This window comes from Bombus affinis, chromosome 10 (assembly GCF_024516045.1).
Source record: "Bombus affinis isolate iyBomAffi1 chromosome 10, iyBomAffi1.2, whole genome shotgun sequence".
In the NCBI taxonomy this organism is placed as follows: Eukaryota; Metazoa; Arthropoda; class Insecta; order Hymenoptera; family Apidae; genus Bombus; species Bombus affinis.
The window spans coordinates 3,324,111-3,350,153 of NC_066353.1; the positions used below are offsets into that span (position 1 = coordinate 3,324,111).

At 42.7% G+C, this 26,043-nt stretch overlaps 1 protein-coding gene across 1 annotated transcript in view; it reads right to left on the bottom strand.

Moving 5' to 3' along the window:
- The window catches only part of LOC126921464 (MOXD1 homolog 2), a 173,236-nt gene that overhangs the window by 39,845 nt on the left and 107,348 nt on the right, over nt 1–26,043 (bottom strand). Inside the window, exon 3 of the mRNA XM_050733112.1 lies at nt 8,651–8,800. Within this exon, the coding sequence (XP_050589069.1) occupies nt 8,651–8,800 (150 nt within the window). The remainder of the gene's footprint in view (nt 1–8,650; nt 8,801–26,043) is intronic.

The following is a 26,043-nucleotide window of genomic DNA, read 5'->3' on the forward strand; positions in this document are numbered from 1 at the left end:
CCCTTTCCGTTGCACAGCCACCTCCTTTAAATACGATCGCTTCCGTTTTGCATTAGCTTATTTTGTATGCAGCTAATTTACATGTCTAACGGCCACGATAAAATTGGTTAACGCTGTTCCGAGCTTGTGAGCGAACGCCACCTAATTTAAGCTACGGTGTAAGCAGTTAAGCTCCGTGGCCGATTTCGTAATATATATGTTGCTACGATTTAATAGCGTCGAGCTCGGCAAGCTCGCACGCGTATAAACTAGTTCGTGTCCGCGGACCCAGCTAGAAAAGCTTTGACGACGCGATTTTAATCTAATTTTACGACTGTACTCTGTGATCGTTATCTCACATCTTTATCCGGAAATCGTTCGTCGGTTTTCCGATTTCGGACGAATTGATTTTGTCTTCGTTGAATCCCGCACGGAACGTCTACGAAAACGGATTCATAAAAGAAAAAAACACTACCGAGTAAAATACATAGCAAAAATGATACAAAGTAGGAGTAACATCCCGGTGTATTTTGCACGTGGAATGATTTCGGCTATTTTTATAAATTTGGCGCTATTTAATATCTGATGTCGCATGTCGACGAAAAAATAGAGAGCGGTGATCAGCCAGCTAAAAAAAACAGAAGAAAAAAAAATGATAAAAGAGACATATTTTGGAAAATTCTACGCTGAGTATCCAGACCAAGAGTACCTATGATTTTTCATTTCCACAAATTACGAATAATCCACTGACGCGCTATATTCTCGTATATTTGTTTAGAAATAATCTCGTGGATTTTTATGCATTCTTTTTCCAGGTCATATATAGCATCCTACATTTGGGACGCAATTCTTATAATATGTCCGTCGAATATTGATCTACTGCAGTGCAGCTATATAAAGCTTTTCTCTCGATTCGTTCTTTCCAAGGTAACGAGGTTTTCGCATCGATCCGCACTTTCTTTTGTAAAACGAAATTAGTGTGGTACAGCGAAAAGTACTTTTCCCCTGGATTCTTCTCTTTTTTCCTTGTCATTTCAACTTCGACATGTCATCGTTTTCAAATCATAAGCGTCACTCGTCTATCTGTCAAATGTTCTCGAAACAAACCCATCGTACGCTGAAATTTAAAATGGATATGGCTGAATCATACCGACGACAATATCCTTGATAAAAAAAACTCAGAAAACTTCCGAGGTTGAATCCAATTGCCTGGTTAAACTATGTACAAAAAATTGCATTGTAATTTTGAAGGAAGAAATGCTTCGAAATGCATCCGCTGCTTCGAGGTTCTTCCGCGCCATTTTCCTTTCATCATTTCGCCAAGACGAAGCTATGGGCCAGCAATGCTTATCCAATTTAGCCTCAAGCGTAGCGTCGATAACTTTTAGCTCGCGAAGGAAAGAAGAGCTTCTAAGGAAACCCTAGAGAAGTTTCGCCTGGTTGCAGCCATGGCCAGTAACGTGTCCAACAGCTTAATCTTCAACTAATCTCCCCTCCCTCTACCCGACGCCTGCGAGGAATTAGAGGTAATCCGAAACACGAGTTTAATAGCCAACTCCTCATACAATCACAAACTGAATGTTTACGGGCGCCCCCCGAATCTGCTACATAAACAAATTTACAGCTTTAGTCGATCAATAATTTGCCAATACCAGTTCCTTATACGTTTTAACAAATACTGGAAGAAATATTCATTGCAACGAGATATTGAAATATTTAAAAAAACATAATGTTCGCTGTTATGTTTTTACTTAATTTCGTTCGATCAACCAATAAAACCTTGACGTCCAAGTGACACATTTGAATTACGGTTTTCCTCCCATGTAGCAGAGGGCCAATAGCAAATTATCAAAATTCCGCCCGATTGCCACACAATTTCATTTAGAGGATGAAATAGTTCGATGATTTAACTTTGATCCTAATTACTTGGGTCTCGTTCAGTCAGTTGATATCCCCTTGTTAGTCGCCTTCGTCTCCTCTCTATTTGCTGCACGCGATTTTAATGCACCGACGATCGGATGGAACATGATCGGCAGATTGGAAACGTTCGAAGAGAAACAAGAGATAGAACAATTCAAACGTTTTCTTTCTCCGTAATCGCGTCACATTCGAAACTTCCACCCTTCTCTCGGTTGGAACTTTATCGCGTCGTTTCGAGTACGAACCATGGTCGAGGGTGAACGCAACGCTGATTGGAACGGGATCCAAAAGACTGGGATTGATCGCGGCCATCTCGTGGAAAATCGCGTCTACTTGCCGCGTCGATAACAAAACGAATCTCTGGTCTGTCTGCTGGACTGGATTCTTCTAGGTAAATGTCAGTTCACAAGTTTTTGGTCGATTGGAAAACTTAGAGAACGGGGGAACTTCTTCGAACTGTCATTAGTTACCGATGTGTGTGTGTGTGTGTGTGTGTGTGTGTGTGTGTGTGTGTGTGTGTGTGTTCATAGTGGGCAGTCGGTTTCACTCAATCTCGTCTGGCTCCCTTTAACAAACATGTTGACAACCGGCCGGATTGCCAGTTACGAAAAATGGGGGAGAACAAGCATCGATGCAATTGGAATTCGCCTGCCCTGTACGATTACTTAAAAATTTCGACTATTTTACAGAAAACTTCAAAAACGATCACTTTCGTTTTACGCTCGATTAAATCGATGGCTTTTGAATGTTCGTTCAACAAAATCTTCGATTGGCTAGGAAAGTAAGTCGTAAAGGAAGCGGTTCTGCATAGTGGAAAGCTTGGCTAAGAGGATTACTCTCCGATAAAATTATCCGGTTAATTTATTGGGTTCGATAAAAAGTCAAGTCGATTCATTTACCGAAGAGATTGCACGATACGAGGCGAAACATAGACTTCTCGATCGATTGAAATTAAAGGACAATCCATTCTACGCGTAATAGCATCGAAATGACCGATTAACGCAACAATTCAGTCTCGGCTGCGTGACGGAGGAATCGAATTTCTGCCAATAATTGTCTCCAAACGTATGTAATCTGGCGCCGGAGGGCCCGCGGAATCTCCTTCCACGTTGATTCGATTTCCCGTCGTACCGGATAGTAGCTTCCGGCAAATCCCCCTGGCGCCCTCTGCTACGACGCTACGGATCCACCCAATAAGATCGTCAGCCCACCTGGCGACTCTCCCGTTACTCCACCCCGTTAGTCCAAACCCCTCTTCTCTGTCGATCCCAAAGGCATCGGTCAAATTCGATTTTCCTTTTACATCGAACCGAACCATTCGGAATAGCGATCAGTTCTAGTGCCGAGGGAGGACCTTATTCAGGAAGTTCGCGTTGGCTACTATAGAGCCGGCCAGTCAACCAGCCAGCCAGAGGGAGTGAAGTGGTAAACTAGATACGGCTACAGATAGGAAGCGAATAGAAGCAGAACGAGGTCAGCTAGCCAATCCCCTCTGCAAGGCACACCAATCTCCCCACCGCACCAGTAACGTTCACGTGCATATCCTCCAGCTAGCGTGAACTCTCTTCATTTCCATCCTCTCTGTTTTTCCGCGGTTTTCCTCCTCGACCTCTTCGTTTTCCATGCGCTTTTCCGAATATGTACGTACGAATCGGCCGATTTCTCCCTCTCTCCTTGCCTCTCTTCCTTCCTACATTTCTCTCTTTTTTCTGGTTCCCCGCAATCCTTCTGTATCCATTCCTTTTCTCTCTCTTCCTCTTTACAATTCGTGCCGATTTTCCGTCACCGCACTAGGGAGGATATCATGTGAAAAAGAGAGCGAAACAGGAACATGGAAAAACCGGACTACGAATCTTGCAAAGTGGAAACTGCCAGTGATGTCGGTTCCATTGCTAGTCAGGTCTGGGTTGCATAATACTACCCGACCGCAAAATCCTTGCCCGACTGCTGCTCCTCCTCAAAGGGGAACCCAGTTGCTACGTGCCGTAGAACTTTTGCGGTTTCTATCGTCGACATCCGACGCAGGAGTTCGCCGCTCGTTGACTCCAGCACGTCCCGCTGCGCCGTGTCGCGCTCACCGTTCATCGGGAAATTTATCGCATGCAAAGGACCAAGACAGCATTCACTTTGACGGCGCGACCCGCGAGCATACGTAAAACTGGGTCGTAGATCCAATTGTTGGATATTTATTTGTCCCGACTGAGAAGTCAACACAGGCTACCGTTTACACATCTTCTATCGTTTCTGTTCGATTTCTGTTCCGTTTTCTTCCACGACACTTCACGACGCTACGTAAGTAAATATACATATTACGCGAAACGTCTTCCAGGAATATTTACATTTCTGCGTGAGTCGGAGAATCTCCGTACGCCAGAGAGAACACTGTATTCTCGCGTTAGAAACTCTGCCTCGGTCGTCAGGGTTCGTTTGCGACAGCACACCATGGCTAACGAAATAATTACTGGTTTGCATAACTCCGCTTCGTGCAACTCGCGCTCGTCCAGGTAAACAAGCTTAATTATGAAAAATACATATTTCAATGCACGCCGAAACATCACTCGTTTCTCCCTGTCATGACCGTACGGCCCACGTACACATTCGTTAATGAACTAATTACAAGCGCACACAAGAGTGATGCGCTAAAATTACCGCCCCGTAAGTAAGAGAGACCTCGTAAGACCCTCTGCTCCCTTGGCTACATCTGTGCCGTCTACGACGTAGTCAAGTTTAATTTCACGTACCGCTGATGAGACCGACTGCATACTAAAGCAAAGGCGAGGCCAGCCGCGCAATATTAATATGCAATCGAAGCCCTCTTCCATGTAAGTCTGTTACAACGGAACATCGCTTAATTTGATGCTCATTCGATTAATCCGCCATGGCTGTCGGTGGAAATAACAATGGTTCGAAGCCTCATACCGGCGACAATCCGTCTCGTATGTACCTATTGCCAATTTGCAGCAGCACACGGATACATGAGAAACGCCGCTAGGTAGTTGTGCGGAGTATCGATAATTTGACACGAAATCGACGCGTACCACGACACAAATTCTTTTCTGTCTTACGTTCGTATAAACTATGCTCGTATTTTGTCTCGACTACTATGTCGACTACGTCGATCGATTGTCAGATTGCCGTGTAAATACGTCTTCACGTTAAGAATTTTACGTGTACGTATATTCGTTCGTTGCATATAATTAAAATTTGTTTATCTTATAGTTTCCCATTCAACAAATAGTTGCTATAAGATTCTGTAATAGAAGTCATTGAAACTAACCTCGCACATATTGGCTTTCTTAAATACACTTTCGTTTGATCCGTTGTTAAGAGAATACGTGTCGTAAAATTTCTTTTCTTCTCGTTTTTCGTCTATTTTGAAATACTATGATTTAATTTTATGGAATTGAAATTAATACAATGAGAGCATATGAGTTTTTCGCGACGATGTCTCATAGGAAAGTACATTGTATTACAGTTCGACCTATTTACTCACAGGTAACCTCGTGGCCGATCGTACCACGGTCTCTTCAACCGTAACTTTTGTTCCGAGACAAAGAAGCCTGGTACGTTTCGCTTAGTGATTCAGCGATCGCCGATAACCCTGTATAAACGTACGCTGTAACAAACCTCCCTGGTCCGTTTAAAGTATCTCGATCCACCTACGGATTCAGCGGTGCCTTCCGCGAGAGCCACCACGCTACCGGTTAGGGTCGTCCTACGAGGCGAACGTGACACGTAAAAATATCATGTAAGGTACCGATACGTCACGCGATCAGATAAAAGAAAAGGGGAGCTGACTTCGTCGTTTGTCGTCCCGATACAATCTTGACCCACGGTGGCTCGTTTTATTTTTGCACCCAAGTATTTTGATGACTCAACTGCTAGATGGATATTCCTGCGGTCGCTGCATTCGCCATGTTCAGTTTCCTCGCAACGGATTCTCGAGATCGAGATCGCAAAGTAGCCACCGCCTGTTTCTTCTAAATTCTGTTTAGCGACTACGTGGAAAAGATCGGACTAAGCGACAACGAGATTCTGAAATCTTCATCTACATAACGTAGACTTCATCGAGTTCGCAGGATCAACAAACCGATTTACTTTGTTCGTGTGTTATTCAGTAGAATATTGAGTAGAATATTGAACAGTTGTTCCGATTAATTAATTTGTACACTCGAGTCCTTAGGATCGGTAACCAGCTTGGTTGGTTTGTCTTTTCAATTTTTCTTATCCAAAGTAGAATAAACAGATGTTAAAGTAATTCTGTTCTCTACGAAAACGATGTGTAATTACTCTATTGACAAAGCAATCCTATTTCGCGAGTTTTGAGACGTGCATCGTCCAATCCAGAGGAATTTCTCCGTGTCAACGTGACTTCGCTTCGTTCCCTGCTAATATTTGCGTTCCACGGGTCAATTATTTACGCGAACACAGAAAGCGAATATTCATCGTCCGTCGAGTCGTCGCCAGACTTGATACATGCATGTTCCCCGTGACATTCGCCGACTATCAACTACCATGGCTGTCGACGACTTATAAACGCTATTCCACGCAAAACATAAACCGTGCAATTATTTCCAAAGTTCGTGATCGTTTTATAGTCGCGTCGGGTTTCACGAGTCTACGTATAGGTACTAGGGCTAGCGTGAAACAACCTTGAATGAAGATATGGACAAAGGAAACGTTCAATTACCGTTTTCATGTTACTGGCCCTTAAACGGCAATTAGTAATATGTAACTATACGCGTTCATCGACTAATTCGTTCGACAAGCTTGTAACTTCTCTAAGCCTAATTAAGTCCATCTCGTCCTATGTCTTTCCTAATTAGCTTGTCTTTACATCATTAATAGTATTTTTCCTAAGATGCGTCCCTCATTGAAGCAATAACGAGGAATTTTTCGTCCGTTGTAGCCGCATGTTTCAAACAATTTTGTTCGCGGTTTCAAAGCGACATTTGTTCCTAGCAATGAGTTGTGCTATGAAACAATCAACAAATATGCTTCGAAGAAACATTTGTTTCTGTCGCGACGTGCTTCACGTGTTTCTTATTTGTCCTTAATTTCTAACGCTTTGAGTGGAAACAGGCAACAAGTAGCAACTCTCTCAAGAAGCATGGAAAATCGACAAAATATTCGTCAGTTGCAAAGACGTAGCTTTAGGCTTATGTTTGACAATAGACTGAAGACAGCGGAAGACATAACTGCATATCAATAGCGATATTAGCTATGCGACCAGTCCCTCGAAAGCACACCGTGGTTCAACGCAAATCGTCCGCTGCCCTGCGACACTGCCATAAATTTCTAGACTGTATGTACGAAGTTCGAGCGAATCGCAACACACGTGTAATCTCTTCTATTGAAGTTGAAGCCGCGGTACCAACCGATTAAACGTCTCTATCATGGCTCGATCTATTTCTGAGTTAATTACTGGCGAAATAAAGAACTAGGTCGGCTTGGTCGTCCTATTCCGCCGCGTGGAATTCAGAGAACGAAGGCTGCCTGATGATAACGAGTCTTTGAATTTTCACCGGCCTATGTTAATATCTTCTCCTTCTCTACTCCCCTCTTTGGCTCGCTAATGATTCTGCATACCGCCCACGACTTTCCGTAACGCCGACGCACTACTTCGTTCTCGTTAGCCGACCGTGAACCGTCGTGAAATTCCTGACACTTTTGCTGCCGCTACGCCGCGTATTTGCTACCCGTAATGTCGGTTAATTAACGTTAATTGCGACGTGTAATGAATCGCGCTCGTATTTCCACGATTTCCCATTGTCGGACGCTACTGCGGCGATCCTATGTCGCGCCGTCGCCTCGCGTTAATTTCTACCTTGCGATAATTCTAATCACTCGTATTGAGATAAATATTTTTGAATATCGCGTTTAGATCATGTCTGATTCAATCGCATCTTCCTATCATTAAACACTTTCACTTTTCACAGTGAGAAAAACAAGCGTGAAACAATCACTGATGCGTGTGATTTCTCGTCTCAATTTTATGTTGAAGAATAAAAATGGTTTCTAATATGTAACTAAGTAAGTTTCGTTATTTATAAAAAGGACGTACTACCAACCTGTAATTATAGCCAAATATCTGAAATATATTAATTACCATATTAACAGTAATATCATAAAAACAGATAGATACATGAAATCACGTTTCTAGCTTAATAGAAACCTCAGTGAACATAGCTAAATGCATAAACTTTGAGTAACTGGAAAAACAACAAATCTGAATCTTACGTAAGATCATATTAGAAATGCTTTAACGATCACATGGCAGTTCTAGATTAGTAGCTCTTTAAAACATGTAATTTATATCATCAAGTAATATATGCATTTGAACGTTGTAAAATACCAAGTTTTCACGATAAATTTACGGCAAAATGACACGGATGGTTAATATCGATTCGTGGTTCTGTTTTTGTACAGTCCGGTGACGGTATGTAAACGCGAGACAGTTACGAAATTGACGGCAATTTTGCAGGATCGCGAAATTAAGTACTTCGATCGTGATGTATACCCATACGCTTGCCATTCCAGCAGAAGGGATTAATTATTTAGCGCGCTGTATATAGCTGCGGTGCTCAATTTCCTAAAGAACCGCGATAAATAATTCCTCCTCGGCCGGCTGGCATCATGCTCAACTGTTCAATTTTTCTCGTAAATCTGTCAAACGATCCTCAGGCGAGCACTTGGCGCGCTACGCGAAATTATCTTTCACGCCGGAAGCCATATAAATCAAACCACCTACCGTGATCTTGAGGTCCCGCGGGTCGCACGTATCGTATCGTCTGCTGAAACGAAGAACTGTGTGCGTCTTGTTCTCGTAACCCAGTAGTAGAGAATAGTCTTGGCTGGAGTCCATCTGCGGATCCTTGCTAGAATTCTTCACGTGTCGATCCTGAAAAGAGTAACAGTTTTTAGTTAAACTTTTATCTATCTATCCAATAGTAAAAACGTTAGAATAATTTGTAAAGAAGATTGAAATCATTTTCGAGAAGAACTTTTACAGAAGAACAAATTCTATCGAACAAGCTTTTCCAAGCTCTCAAGTAATACTAACTAACTAACTTCATTTAAGGTTCAGTAGTTTAAAATCCCATTTTGAACTTTGCACAAAATAATCAAGCTTGACGTATGTTACAAGAAACCATTAGCCTTTAACGTAATAACGAAAGAATGAGGAAATATTGTGTAGCCACATTACCTACAATCAGAGAAAATGTTAGAAACGAGAAAATGATTCGAACAAATCAACCATGAGATTGTTTGTTTCACTTTCTCATTTTTAATAATAATCTATTTTCAAATGTAGATTACAAAGCAAATTGCGTAGCTTGACTCAAATATCTTTCTGACTCAAATAACTCTACCTTATCCTATACTTTCTTGTACTCGAACTTTTCGCACGTTCCATACATCAAACATTAACCGAATCTCTCATTAATAACGTTGAATCACTCCAGTTTCTTGCGTGGTTTCTTGTCCCCGTTCTATTCATCAACGCAGAAAGATATCAAAGCTTCCGAACGAGACAAGAGACAACCGTGCTACCAGGCAAAGTCCGCAGGGAACAGGAGGAATAAAACTATTCAACGCGCCGTCTTTTTCACCGATCACCTTTTTTACACAGGGCCGACGCGTTTCGAAAGCGACACACCTACCACCGAACACCTACCACCTGAGCGACGTAACCGCTTAAGTTAACCGTCCCATGGCGGCACTGCGAGCACCGTAGGGACCGAAGACAAGTTTTTCTGCGAGAATTCCTGGTCACCGCCTCGATATAATTATCCGCGGTTCGTGTCGGCGAAGACGCGCTGCCTGCGACGCCTTCCAACGCCATTGTTCGCTGGTGGACCACTACTCGACTACTTTTTTCTTTCCCGTTTCGGCGAGCTTTATTAGAATTTAATTTACCAGCCACGTGAACCAGCCGGTACCTGCGTAACCGTGCGCCGTGATCTCGAACGAGTCACGCGTGTTATGCTTCTGGCCTCCTTTTGTCCCGACATTCTTCGACTCGCCATTCGTCTCACCTGCAAGTCAGATGGGAGCGTACACGGGAACGAAAATACAGTGTTCAAAGAGGTAGAAAGAAAAGGAAAGTAAAACGGAGAGGGGAAAAAAGAAGGGAAGAACTCGAGAATATCCATTTATGTTATCCTCGACGCGTGAAAGATTCGAACTAACGTGGCAACTGTAGCCCGTTCTGATTGGATATAAAATATAAAACATTTGCAATAAAAAAATTTAGCGGGCGGGCACATGCGTGAGGGAGCCGGGTGGCAAAAACAAGAAATTGTTTTAGCGATAAAAAAAACCGGGCGCAGGTGTAGGAACTCAGGAAAAGAACGATATTGTCAAAGTTACTTAGCGTAGCAGACGGTGCTCGTTTCGACTCCTATAGATTTCTAGCACGCCCAGATTTTTATTAACGATCTGATCAACCTTCCCGCTTTACTCTTTTCTCGTTCTTTACTTTTCTCCTTCGTCACTCTTTTTCGATCTTCTTACACCTTTCTTTCCTTTCTTGTCTTTCCGCTATCAGCATTTGCAATGGACATGGAACTGCTTTAAAATGTAATGCAGTGAATCTAGGAGAAAATTCGAATTCCTAGAAGAAGCAAGAACCATTCTTTCGCTTTGAGAACGCGACGATCGTGCTTTGAAAAGCTCAGTCCGATATTGCCTTCGCGCTTAGCGTGAAGGTTTCCAGCGAAACAGAGAAAAGAAGAGGGCAGGAAGGGTCTTGTGCACGCTGATAGCTAACAACTACCCTCTTTTGTCTCAGCACGCGGGGAATCCGCGTCGTTCGGAATAAGACACTATGGAATTTAAACTGACTCGGCTATAACGTTACTCTTTATTGCCAGCTTAGCGTCGCTTAGCAATCTTCCATTGCAACACCACACCAAAAGAGAACACAATCTGTTATACACATACTGCCAGAAACTTTACCCCTTCGTATATATCGTACGTTATTTAATTTTCAAGAATAATCACGAGACTCGACGCGTATTTTATCTTTTAAAACGCCATGATGAGGTACCACAAACCTGAGTCGAGAAAGACCTGAGAAACCGCAACAGTTCGTAAGTCAAGAAAAGTATCTGCGACCGAGTAATAAATATTTTCCACTGTCGTCTCGCGCAACTTCTTCAATTTCCGCCGCCACATCGGAAATGGGAAGCATATTTTTTCCTCTCTTCGGTAACCTGTACTGGCAGTCGACACACGAACGATCGGAAAATCGGACTTTCCTCCTTCATATTACTCTTATACTCTCTCTCTTTGCTGCATCGCGTACAGCTTATTCTTGTACGATACCTCTTCTCACAGTTCTCGATTCGAAGACTCACAGAGATTACTGTTGCGTTCGAAGTACGTACTGAACGATAGAAGCAAATCAGATCGAACCAACCATGATTGTAACCCGTCAATGTGTACTAGCTTTCCTCCCGCGATGCACATGAAGAACAGAAAGGAAGAATGAAAAAGGGAACGCGGAGAGTATGCAGAAAACATGGTTCTCACTGGTGAAAATAGTTCGCTAGCGAAACGAGTGTTCCGTTTCCGTGAGTATCCCCATGCACCGCAATTGTCTTCTTGTCCCACCAGCCATTGTACCGACTGTTTATTGCCATTCACGTATGAACGCGGTTGATATCGCGGAACGTTGCATATTACCGCGAAAGAATGGTGAACGATGAGTGGCAAGTGTTCTGCAATTATACGAATTATGTCTGCGCCATTCAGAGGCCCGACAATGCCTTCTCCATACATTTAACTGCGCCGATTTAAATGAAAATTTCAACTTCTGTTTCGATTAGTCGGTTTTTCAAACGAACCACCGTTCTTTTGGATACGTATCAATGTATTTAATGATGATTTTTATTATATATATCCAATATGTATCGAAAACAGTATTTTACCTACAGTATATTTTATTTACAGTATTTATTATTTACAGTATTTTTTATTTACAGTATTTTAGAACATGATTTTTTAAATCAATATTTCTTTTTATTACTGACGACTAAAGAATTTCTCTTCAAGAGCTCGTGAAAATTTCTAAGAAACGTTCTATATATCCTCTTGCATGCAACGTTCAACTTTGCTCATGCGTTTACATTTTACACACACTGCTCCATGGAAGTATTGAAAAAATCAGAAAGTATACGCTATTATAATACGTTATCGCGATACGAGGAATGTCGTTTCCACGCTGCACGCGTCCCACGGTGGTATGGCCTTTCTTTCCCATCGACTGTCATTCTCGTATTTATTGTCACGTGGGTGTCATACTATAGCAAAAACACACGGTACTACATAAGTTGTTCGATTCCATATAGCTACTTCATTATGCAACGCGCGTTGCAATTATTTACGCAATGTCCGTTCCGGGTAAATGTCGTGAAGAATAGAGACGAAGTTTAAATGGGCGGAAGGAGGTCGGCTAAGCCCACACGAGCGAAAGAATGTTTTCGAGAAAGACGTACGTAGGCGTGCAATTATACTATATATGAAGCTACGCTGCGCCGCTGCCCTTGTATTGGAACGTTTTAAAGTCACGGTAAAAAACGGACCTTGCATCGAGTAAATTAAAGTCGTTCCCAGCGATATCGTACAAGGCGTATCGCGATCTATGCTCGTTGCCTGGTGAATGGACTTGGAACACGGAATGAATCAGAAAATTTCCTGTAAGCAACAATGTTCTGTTCAATCATGTTTTCCACTTAGGTGATCGTTTGGCGCGGTTCTCCTGTGAAACTTGGACGTGCAGCTTATGCAACATTGAAATGGCTGCGTCTGAGGAACAACGCCAAATAGGACGTGTGTTTTATCGCTCTTCTGACCCTGTTTCATTCTTAAAATAAGATTCAATTGCTACCGGGAAGCAAAATTATGTTAAAATATTGTCGTGTGGAATTACTTATCGTTAAGGGAGAAACGCGACTTTCAATATATCCGACGAATCGGAAAACTCGAAAGAACGAGCTCGATCGAGTTATCAACGGCAGTCAATGAATTAAAGCCTCTTCCCCTACCACTTTCACCGACCACTCTCGTTATCGCGATATCGTTTCACCGATCAAGCAATAAATTGCTTTCGTCGCGACCGTACTTGTTAGTACAATTTCCGATATACCCGGTAATCAAATAGCCCGGCAGTATCGCTTAATCCGCAATCAGATCCGTAATCTGCGATTGAAAATTACGATCACCGCTGAATCTTCGGTAAATTCAATAGTTTCGTCGATTTCGATCGCCACAATCGAGACACACGCGTGCTATATATTTTACCGATGCCTCGTGTGCACGCATACGTGCACGCGCATTGCCCGTGGTTCACAACATAATTGTCTTGCTAGTTCTATCGGGGCAGGTATCTCGAGGTTCGGTGGACAGTGTGCTCACGTTGCAACAACAGATTCCACGCGTTGGGAAATTATAGCAATTACGCTAGGCCAATTCGCTGTTGTCGCGTCCCAACGTGGCGCGTCATCGGTGACGCTGAGAGGACAACGCGACTATATACCGCGTTAATGATCTAACGCTCATGTAAATACTCTACGCTCGACCAGCGACAAATCTCCCGATACCAAACGGAGAAAATCTCACGCGGCATTGCTATGAACGCGTTCGGTCACGCGCGCTTGTATCCGGACCATGTTCACGACGGAAATAATTACCGGACGCCGTGATCGTTAATAAATTGTCGTTGCGTTCTCGTTTGCGCGTTTTCCTCACGAATTTCCGTTCTGAGGAGAGTAACGCACGAGCGAACCAACGAACAAACGTGGTCTAGGAAAACGTTTCCGGAAATACCATGTCGCGACTCGTGGCCAGAAAGTTTCTTTATAATACTGAGTGGCACGAAACCAACGAGGTCGGTTGTCTGTTCGTGTAATCAAGCCCAGTTGTATGTGTGTGACCGCTGTTTCTCACAGTTACCGTGAATCTGCGTTGCGGTTCTACGTAGAGAGACATTATGCCAATTAGGTAGAATACGCTGCTTCGACGGCAGCTATTGTCTCCTATCGTTTCGAGTGTAATAAGAATTATTCGGTGGACAGCGCGAGCTCTATGGCGGAATAGAAATGACAGTGACAGAGAATGGAAGGTACATATCTAGATAATTGGCAGCAAATCCGTGATGCGGTACGAACAGTTTCGTGCCGAGCATATTACCGTCCCCATTATTTTCACAAAGAAAATGAATTATAATTCGATATAATATATAATTTTATATAATATAATTCGACTTTTTGTTCAAAATAACTACGTGTTTTCATGTTTGATTAATAGTTGGTCGCCTCCTGAGCTACGTATTCGTACGCATCTCCTTATGTGCCAGATTGAACAAATATTACACGCAGTAAATATATGGACAACAGAAGTTATTTAAATTGTTTAAGAGGGAGCGATTTTTACAAAATTAATGTAATTTTATATGGAAGATGTAGAAGGTGCATTTTTTTTAGTATTACAGGTCGTCCGATAAATTCGAACAATCTGATAGTAAGTGCAGACTCTTCTTGGCATTGACGCCTTCTCATCGGCATGCTCGATCGATTTCACGTGCCGGACAATTATGTCAATTACTCTGTCCCGATTCGCCGGTCTCGATAATGCGGCGCGACGTCACCAACGCTGACAGCGGCATCCTACCGGAGCTAATGATCGCGCTTAATGGGCTCGCATGGCGACAAGAACGAGATCGATGGCCGAAATTCCCGGAAGAACCGCGACAAATCAGGAATCAAATGTAGTTGCAGATGTTCTTCTATTGCGATTGATCATACATGGTATGTGTGTATAGATGTTACTATATTTATATATATATATTATATAGATATTCTGTGGATTTTCACATCGATTTATAGTTTAACATTACCTTATCCGAAGCTTACTTTATCATTCACAAATCTCTGACATTTATTCCTTAGAACGTTATAACTAGTAATTCTATTTTTGAAACATCTTTCCTTGTGTTCTGGATTTATTTATTTATTTTTTATATAATAATGCTGCTTGTTATTTTTATTTGATATTCTTTCCCAGATCTGCTTGAAATTTTCTTGTTAGGATTTCTTTTTTGGTCTGTTTCTACTACGTTTGTATCGTTGAAATTTTTTTATGATAGCCTTGCAAAATGTTTTTATTGTCAAAATTCTTTTCGTACCCGAATCAAATCTCCTTTAATACAAAACTGTAAATATATCTCAATTGACTCTTGAGACTGAATACGACTCTAGATGTTACTGTTTCTTCTAGATGCGCCAATATAGATTATTTGAAAGGTAGAAATTTAGGAGTTTAAATTAAAATGTAGTTGAATAACTTAAACCACAATATCTCTAAGGTATTTACAGTACTTCGACCAAAATAACTAACTAAATTTGGAGCATTTAAAAGTCACGGGTAAAACAAATAATTTTTATAGAAGAACAATTTTACGATTTAATGCAAATTTATTAATATTAATTAATGCAAAATATTAGTTAAGTTAAATTAAAGTAATAACTAACAACCTATGCTTCACATATGAATCTCATAAAAGTATGGCGTGTCGAAATGAGAAAAAGGCTCAGCACACAGGAGAACCGTCATAAAGTGATTATCGTCGCGCGGCGATCTACGCCACGGTGGCAACCTCCGACCTCCGGTTTGTCGCAATGCGTACAACGAGGCCGACGGATTTTATTCGCCACGCTCGCTTCCACCGGCCGTAGCACGTAATCATTAACACGACGTCCGTGGACATTCCTCTATCGTGGACGTTGTCGTTATCAGTTGCCGATAAATAAACACGATGCTCGGCCACAGCGTTTCTCAGGCGTGAAACGATTCGAGCGTCCGTGTTCTCTCGAAATCATAAAATTGATAACGACAACTGCACGCACCCATGGCTTCGTGTTTATCCGCGGCCGCGAGAAACGCAGCACCGGCCCTCCAAAATGGCTACGAGGGTTAATGACAAGTGCTCGTGCGATAACAAAACTAAGCACGAGCAATTGCGTGCGCGAAAGTAGCCATCAGTTGCTTCGAAACATGCGATAGGAATTCGCCAGTCGAGAATCGTTTCCTTGCTCGTGTTGTCACGAGCAATTTGTCATGTTGTTACGAGGAAAAATAGCGAGGCTGACGATGTATATAGATGGTTTACGATTGATTTGGATCACTTCTGCAACGTATCTATAAAGGTATTTCTACAATGCTACCGTGAATGGTAGGGGATTTAGAAATTTATTATGAACTCCTTAATAGGCAGAATAGATAGACCTACCTGGTTCAGATAGGTCTGTTCCTAACAGCTCGTGCAAATCTATCACCTGACCTAATGTACCAAGTTTAGGGATTCACTTCGAGTTCTCATTTATGTACATTTAATTATTTATATCGCCAACTGATAAGAAACTTTAAAATAAAACATTAAAATATCAATAGTTGCGACAACTGTTTTATCAAACATAATAAAAAATATATTTATAATTTAATTTTATTAGGTATATATGTAATGCGTAACAAACTCTATGGAACATAAAAAGTTTCGTAAAGTATCGCTCCTAACCTGGCGAATCCTATATAAGGAATTAAGAATACAAGAATTAAAGTGAATTTGCGAAGAAAGGCGAATAAGAGACCAACGACAAATGTACATCTATTTGCAATCGCACTACGTTGAAGAGAAATTTGAAATCGGTGCAAGTACACATACAGTGATTTAACGAAACGTTTCTATGGGGGATTCGAGGCGAATGGTTTTTGCTCGAACGCTCTACGAAATTCCTGACAAACCATACAACTCGAACACGTATGTTTACAATTGACACAATTAGTTTGAAAGTAATGGACGGGGAAGGAGAACCGCAAGATCGGTCGATACAAGCGTTGAAAGTAGGATGAGAAGTCGTATGCACGATCTGCTAATTGGAACGAAAGGCAGGAAAAGCTTTCAAGTTATCGAGTTGATCTGTGAAACGGAAACGCGAGAGCAAATCATACCACGGATCAACGGTAAGAACGCAACAAAAACGAAATGCATATAACTTTATTCCTATCGATGTTATCCAGCCGACAGTCGAGCGTTCAGCCAACGTGTTCTCGTTCATTCTCCCCGTCCTTCTGCCTTTTTGTCTCTCCCTATCTTTGTCTCTTTCCGTCGCTCGAAAAATCATACATTTGATAAAGTTAGCGGAAAGTAAAACCGGATAAGCACGCATTCTCGACAAAACACGCGAGGACGAAAGAACGTAGCGGCGGAAGTTGCCAGCTCCAAGTCATCAACGGGAAGATAACAGCTGCAGATGCATTTAATCCGATAGCGCCGTGTTTTCCACGGTGTTTCAATCTGTATGTGCGTCCGCCGCAAAATCTTCTAGCGCAACGATATTGCACGGTTTCAACGTGTTTGCTTGATACTTACGACTCTATTGTCCAAAATTAGAAAACGCGAAGGTAATACAACTGGAAAAGGAACGAAATAATTTTTTGATGCGAATTAAACGATAAAGTAGAATGAAATTAATTCGACGTATTTTCCAAAGCGGACACATGGAGCATTTCGTATACATATTGCAATAAAATAAACAACAGGTTCCATTTCATCGAAATATTATTTACCACTTGTTAGACTCCACTATAACTCCTTTCTTCCTTAGCGAGTCTGTTCTTGACTAGGTTACGTTATTTCCTCTCAATACGTAACACGCTTCCGAAGCTTGAATCAGGCATAAACGACCGGTGTCGTGTCAAAGAATGTTCGCTGTGCGGCTTTCCACCTTAACAGCGCGATTACACGAAGTCGGATTAATAATTTAGTCGATTTGCGTCGAGCGAAACATTGTTCCGTGCAACACGATTCCGCGAGCACACGGCCAGCCTGCACGACATAATCGATATTTCAGCCAGAACAACGACCTTCGATTCCTCGTATTCCATTTGCCCCCGCGAGGATTACAATCCCGACGAATTCGTGCGTCTCGCCGATCGAAAGTAAAGCTGTGCACGCCGGCTGAATTACAATTACCAGCCCAAGAATCGTACGGAAGTACGATGTCCCTTCTTTCGTGTTACTGTTCGTTCCATGAATGACTTTCGACTGTGTCTGCTGTGAAATTTGTTTCCCTATCGGAGGTTGGAAGTTTTGATCGATCAACGACTCGAAAAGAAGGTAAGGTGTGCAAAGGCAGGCGTGAAAATCGTTTCGTTACAAACCATCCTTAGAGGATCGACGGTAGTGCACGTTTTACGGTGATGGGTCTGCATAAATTGGTGTTCGAAGTCAAAGGTCTTGGGAGTCGATGAAAAGCAGCGAGAAGGAACTCGACGCGCAACTCCCGTCGATTTCTTCCATTTGCAAATCAATTCGTTCCTCGACTACCACTTTAAGGTTTCGTCTATGAGCGATTTCCGAGAGGATTACTCCGGCTGCGAAGAAAGCCTCGCCGATAGAGTAGAAGATAGAAGCAGGTGTCGAATGGCGCATTATCGAGAGCGGTGCCTCGAATCCTGAGAATTTACTGGAAATTATCGAACGGCAGGAAAATGAATGTTGGATGTACCGTGCGGATGTATCGCCTTTGCAGAGATTGAGCGCGACTGACGTCTTAGATAGCGAAAATATTTTATTCAAAACATTACCTCGTATTGCCTTGGAATCGTAAGCGGTAGCTCTGGACTTGTTACAGATGAAGACAATTACGGGTCGGCGAGTTGCAAAAGATTGCACGGTATGGCAAAGAAAAACAAAACAGGGATACGGGTAAAAAGTTCCATGAATATCAAAAAGCTGGTAGCTACAAATTTCACGCTAACCTAGATTTCCTGGCTATACTACCTATCCTTCCGTGTGAGTAATATGTCGATATCGGTGCGTGCTACCGTCAATGTGAACAATAAATAGCTCTTACTGTTAGAATCTTTTGTACAGCGTATATTATACACTTATACTATATCTCAGTTACTTATATAATAGATGTTCTTTGACCTAGCTAATTTAGTACAATATAAATTTTCATTAATTAGCGCGTATAGTATGGGTCATGATATAACGAAATTATAATTTAAATCATCTGTCATAGCGTTGTAAGTGGAAATAAAACCGATTTAGGACGAATTGTTTTAGACTTCCATACAATGAAAAGGATATACTTGAAGCAAAATTACTACAAATTTTAGTCGCGATTACATTCCAATAGATTAAGGACGAGAAAGCGGAAGTTATAACTTCAATATAAATTTTAATTATGTACAGAAAGTTTCTTCGTACAACATTAACCATAATTCTACGAAGTTTCTATCAATCCCTTAGTCATAACTCCGGAAACATAATTACTTCGGCTGATTTTACAATCTCGCAATATCGTGCCTCAATATTAGCGTATTGTATCGTCTACAATACTAGTCTCTCTGTAACGTAGCGAACCGAATTCATTTAACGTGCTCTCTGTCTGAACACCTTCACTGCTTCTAAGACGAAATCAAATCTAGACCAGACCTAGTTTGACGAAATTTCAGACGCAAAGTGCCTCGGATTTCGTGGTAATTGTTCAACCAGCATCCACTTATACCACTTGCCGTGTACGGTAAATTTCCTGTCGCCAACGAACTGATACGTGCAGCACCGGTGTTCCGCTCGAAGGAACCAAACTCTGCAGCGAATGTACGCTGATCGTTGTCGCGCGCGGAACGAAGGATCCCGGTATTACACGCTCATGTCTGCCGGCAGTTTAAAGCTTCCCACGAAGGGGGCCACGCGAACAGTCGCCGTTGTCGTCGCGACGCTGAGGTTTGCTTCGAAAGGAGTCATCAGTGCGCGACGCCATTATTCTTTCCGTCCCGTGCAGCCAGTTTTTCTGGATCACGAGTCGATCCTGCTGTAAGACCGCCGTCTTTTCACCGACTGAGCGGCTGCATTAATCACGAGACACCCGAGGATATTATCGTGGAAACGCGAAACGTCCGTTCCTCGTAAATTTTCTTTTTCCACGCCGCGCCATCGTTGTCATCGTTTCTTCTATTTTTTCTCCCCTGCTGCATTTCGCCACTGTCCTGATTAAGTATTAATTTATTCGATTCTTTCTCGGCTCCGTCGCTTGTTTTCCAGAGATATTGCGCGTTACGACGTCGTCGCCTTCGCGAGGGGAATCCATTTCCGTTGGTGTCTCTGTCTACAATCGTATCGTCGGCCGTTATCGTTCCTCGTGGACTTGATCGTTCGATTCTATTGACAATTGTTGCCGCGTTATTCCGCACGATAATGCGTTTCGATGGTATTATAATCCGACAATGGCAGCACAAAGAAAGATGTCTTTATGTCGCGAAACTTTTCCTTTAAAATAAGCTATCGTTACTTTTATGTTCGTACCGCTGCTATGCTAATAGCTTCTCTCTGTAGATAAAATATTCCGTGATTCAGAAACGTAACGTTATTTCTTTAAAAAATAAGTTTCTCTGTGTAACGCTTATTTTTCATATTTTAATTGCTCTCTGGTGGATAAAGATTCATGTAAATAACAGAACGTATTTATGAAACTTTTACATTTGTCGTATCGTACGAACGACGTTTCAATTTTAAAATCACCGTTCCATATCAGAAATATGTACTCATTGGTAAATTTTGTAGGATTATCGTTACACGCAACAAAGAGGCCCTCCTGTTGATCATTTTGACATAATTACGAGTGTTCGTAAATTATCTGCTCGAGTATCGTTGGCGACCGCGCGCCTGTGACAATAGAAAATCCCAGAAAGCGTTTCACGCTCATAAATCATTTTCATCGTATTTAATATCTCGCTACTCCGCCTGACTCGCGATACAAGTGCACCGTGAAAGAAAAATGGTCGGCCTGTGACATCACCTCGAGGTAGAATAATAATCATCGTCGCTCCATCACCCTGCGAAGCATTTTCGATATATGAAGTTGGCTGCCAGTGAACAATCGTTGCGAAACAAATTTTCATCGAAGAAATATCCAATTCGTCCAAACAACCACATTAAAAAAAGATTAGAATAATAAAAATTGTATTGCTAATTTTAGACAAATAATTTTCGAATCGACAGTGGCTATCGCAAGTACTTACACATACTCTTATTTTCCAATGAAGTATCTTTTTCCAGGTTTTACATTTTACTTTCGAAGTATTAATTTTTTGTAGTCATATGAAACTACTACTAAATAATACAAGATTTACACCTAATTAATTAGTAAATACTGATGTGCGAATACTTTTTGGAACCATAGTACAAAAATTTAATATACTGAAATCTAATCTACAGATCTTGCGAACGAAATGGGTTTGAAATTCTAATTTCTATGAATGTTGAATCGACAGTTAGTGTCATTCCCTAGAAAGTTGGTGAAACGGCAGTAGTGTCACAATATCCGCTATCGATAACTAGGAAGATTGATATGGAATAGTTCACATAAAGAACACCGTCCGCGAAGCGGGTTGGGTTAAAAAGTCACCGTTCATCGGCTGAGCGGAGGATCGAACACGAGCTACGAGAGAGTTTGCTCTTTCTCGATCTAATTCATTCGTAACTTCTACCAGTCCGACGAAGTGAAGAAGAGTAGGGGAGGGAGCAGGGAGGGGGCAGGTAGAAAGAAGAAGTCGTCGTCGAGGCGATGGGATGAGGCGAAAGCTAAAAGACGTAAAAGCAGTCTGCGGTAGGCAGTGAAAAATCTCGAAGCCATTCCTCATCTGCCCTAGGTGGAGGGACAGAGATACGAAAAGAGTAGTTGACGTCGATCCAACGGTAGTAACCGAGCTACTCTGGGCGAATGCCACCCGCATCAGATAATATTTAAATTGATGATAAACATTTATAAAAGCGTTTTGTTATACAGAAAACATATTTGGATCATTGTGCGCCGTAGGAATGAGGATTATGAATTCAGGGGGCCCGACTCAAAACCCATTGTCCATCGCCCCTCTCATCTCCATAACGGGTCCCATCTTCGTCCACATACCGTCCCCGTTGTTCGATTCGTGCACGTTCTTTACTGCGTTGCTTTTCTTTCCACTCTTCTTTCTTTTTCTCTTTCTCCCTACATTACAGTTTGCTCGATGCATTCATCTCGCTTTAACATTAGTCGTCGACCACGAGCGCGGAGGAGTTCCACCTTCTCTCGCCCAGAGGTGGGCCTCCTCGTTCGACATCTCTCGCTACCGCTTCTTCCGTGCGACCGCGTCCTGCCTTTGTGAGCCCAAACTCGACTCGATTCCGAACCCTGATTGTTTTCTCCTTACCCGCCTAAATTGTCCAAATGAATGCAACCGGCTGTGCCGCTGCTTTACGTATATACTCGACCCCCGATCGGTACCTACGTACGTTAAACAGCGTCGGCATTAATCGTACCGGCTGGAATCACACGATCTTATCCTTACGAGAATCCTTCTTCGAACTCGTATCGTGGAATTGCAGGTCAGGGAATCACTTTGTAACATCGTGAACATCGTACACCAACTTTGAATCGAATTCTTCATAGTCGATGAGATGGCGACGGTTTTAGGAGAATTCGCTTTAACAAATGTTTTTAATTTGAACGCGCAAATTTTTCATAGAGGTATAAGCGATATAAGCTTAGAATATTATAATATAAAATTTTTAAACAGCGTACCGATGTTCAAGCGATGCGAAATTTTGTTCATCTTGTGCCTATCTTATTTTACTTCAGAGACATAAAAATATCCAAATCGAATACCTGCCCCCATTATACACCAGCTCGAGGAGTTAATAACAATTAACAATTAACTCTGACACGAAACACGCAAAACGAATCAGAGGGCCGAAGAAAATCGTATCACCGAAAATTTAGAACACGGTTGCATGCTATATAGACAGGCTCGTGTTCCATAGCCCCTGCGTTTACCTTGTGATTTCGAGGACGATTAAGACAAGGGATCTTCGAAGGCAGCATCCCGCTTAATTCGAGCGTGCGTCGCACCTTCTCAACCACGACGAGTTCCATGAAAGAGAGCTCGGTATCTTTTTCTTCGCTTCATGTCCGCGATAGATCAACGGTCTTCCGAGCGTCAACGCGCATCAACCACATAGGTAACGACGACGGGAAAACAGTCAAAAGAGCGCGGGCCATCAAACGAGATAAAAGAGGACAAAGAAGGTGAAAAAAGAAGACGAAGAAGGAGAAGAAATTCGAGAGACCGAAAGGATTACGAGCGTCGAAGAGATCGAGCGAAGGTGATAATGCGTGGAACGTTCTTGATGCCTGACTGCCGGGGCCGACGAATAAAATTAAAACATTTTCGCCGGCCCGTCACCGGCGACAGGGAGCAATAACGCGGCCTCGAGTAAATTCCTTCATGGATTATCCCTTGGAAGCCGTTTCCATGCTGGAATCGGTAAAATCGCAGACGACGAACGTTTCCGTTCGATGGTGGACCGTGTAAAAACTTCACGGAATCCCATGAATTTAATTACCGGCACCGTTATAATAAATTCACGAGCCGAATAGTGTAACACGTCGCGCTCTTCTTGCTTCTCCCCTTCCCTCTCTTTCTCGCTCTCTCTCTCTCTCTCTCTCTCTCTCTCTCTCTCTCTCTCTCTCTCTCTCTCTCTCTTTTTCTAGTCTCTCTGTCTACAACCTCTCTTAACGTTTCTGTGTTTTTGTTCATCCCTCTTGGTCGACGACGCCAACCAGACGAACTCTAAGCGAAGCCATTCTCTACTCTACGACTTACATTTGTTTCGGGCGTACGTAACATGTCACGGCCAATAAAGTCACGCGTGCGTCTCCGCGATTTGCATACTACAGCTATCGTATATCCTATCCGCAAAATAAATTCCGCCCGTAGACCAGACACACCGATTTACAGCTGTAACGAGAGAAGACAGGTCGTGTCTCTCTTCAGTTTGGGCCCACCCCTGCGGTACAAGCGCTCGCTGCCGCGTTAGACCCGCGGAAAAATAAAACGTGCTGTGTCGAATACCGATCTCCGGTGTCACTTCGAGGATAAATATTAGTAACAGGTTTCACGGGATCCGGCTCAGTCAACCGAGAAAATACGGATCGACTAAGGGAGCAAACGAAGGCATGTCTCTTGGAATTTCTCTCGAGCACGTATAGTTAGGTTTCGCGAAAAAACGAAAGGTTCAACAGAAGGGTGCCAGGGATTGGCTTGTTGACGTCTTCGCACGCTGATTTCGGGAATTTAAAGTATTCTACTTCCAATTCCGACGGCAATTAAAATGTCACGCACCCATCGATGATCGCTATAGACACACGCGCACGTTTACAGAGTCTAAGTTCAAGCCTATTAAGTATACCTATTAACACCTTCCTTCCACGTGTATCGCGTGCCAACCTTTTCTTGTCGATAGCAGATGTAAATTAGGAGCGTCGAGGAATTTATTCTTAGGAAAGAACATATACAGGATGTTTAAGACGTGATACAATTAAGTAAAAGATAGTTCCTTGTGTAGAAAGATAAAGACTTTGTGTTTTTGAGCGTCTGTCAAGTGCAAGTATAATTTAATCATCTGCTTCCTGCCATTACTAGATACTACTTCACTATCCATCATGCCATCTCCTTATGATAGATAAATTTATGAAAATCAGATTTTTTATTTGAGAATTCGAATATTAATTACATATCTGGAGAATGCGAAATTGATAACTGCAGAGAAAGTTCATAGCTTCGTTGTTTCTGTTCAAAGCATCGTCCAAGGGAACATGCGAAAACATTATCCCGCACTTGCAACTTATTTCTAGGCGAGAAACCAGCCGCGCTCGCCCAATTATACCACAATAGCTGAAACAACTTATACAAGTACAAGTTGCCATCTAGCACAATATCGCGCGAACGGTCCCGTCTGGTCTATTAGTTTTTCAGCGGATGTCTCTGCCCGTTGTTAGACTTCATCCCGTGACCTGGAGTAATTAGAAATTGTTTCCCGTTGCTTGGGGCGGCGCGTCAGCGGGATCAGCGCGAATCCGCCGCCGATAATTAATGTCTCGGGTGCATTGTAATTTATTAACAACGTGCAAGCTTACTTAACGGTGTTCCGCCGCGGATGCGAGTATCTCCGGCAGCTCGTCGCCCGACCCATTATATGGAGATGTGGGGTGGTGGTACCGGTCCGTTGCGGTGTATTTTACCGGGTTGGAACGGTTATTAATTCCGCTTTGCAGTCTCCCGCGGTGACGGAGCCTGTAAACTAACAACGCGATCCGCCTCGTCGTATTCGGCCCGTTTCGATCCCCCGTGAGACTCCGTTCCAATGCAATGCTGTCGATATCGACACGCGTTCGCGTTCCTCGCCTTTGAAAACTTTATTCGACGCCTGTTACACCTTTATAGTTTACGTCTTTTCCTCTAGCGTCGGTTGTGGTTTAGCTTGGTGTAGCTTAGCGCGGCACGACGCTGTGTGGCGTGGTATGGCATATGCGCGCGCGTAGAATAGCGAATGCAACCGGTCGCAAGTTAGCCAAGGAGGAGGGAAAGTTGGCGTGTCGAAAAGTTTTCGAGAGAAAACGAAAAATGGCCGCGTGCATTTTTCCGGACAAAGACCGACAAGGTTTCTTTTATTCCCGCTGGAATAATTTCGTTTTTTGTCTTTCCCCGTGCGCCGACGAAACCCAGTCGCTTTTAGCGTAATGATTTCGTTCTGCTTTCTTTCCCTCCTTTATTCCTCTCTCTTCCGTATTATACGACGGTCCACCGATACGTATTTTCTCACCAATGTCAGAGCACGCGCGATGCTCGATGGACATGCAACTATCGAGAAACAAGGTTATATATTTCTTATAGAAACTGGGGCAGATTCGAGTTGCTCGCGTTAAAAGATACGAATAGGGGAGATGTACGAATAAATATGGTGGAAGAAACTCACACGAAGGCGTTTTCTCTTGTTCTCCGGAGAATTCTCCGTGAAAATGATAGCGTCGGTGTGAAACGACTGGGCAGAAATTCTGGCCGCCCCAGCAAAACAAAGCGACCGGATGAAAAAGGGCAGATAGTCTAGACAAATCACGCGCGACTGCGCTTTTTCCGCCGCGTCCTGGCCTCGACGTCGCTTCTTCGCTTTTTCGACTTATCGCGACGCGCGAGATCAACAAGCCACGACATCGCGTCCTAGACAAATTAATGGTGACGGACGAGCTTTTTCCA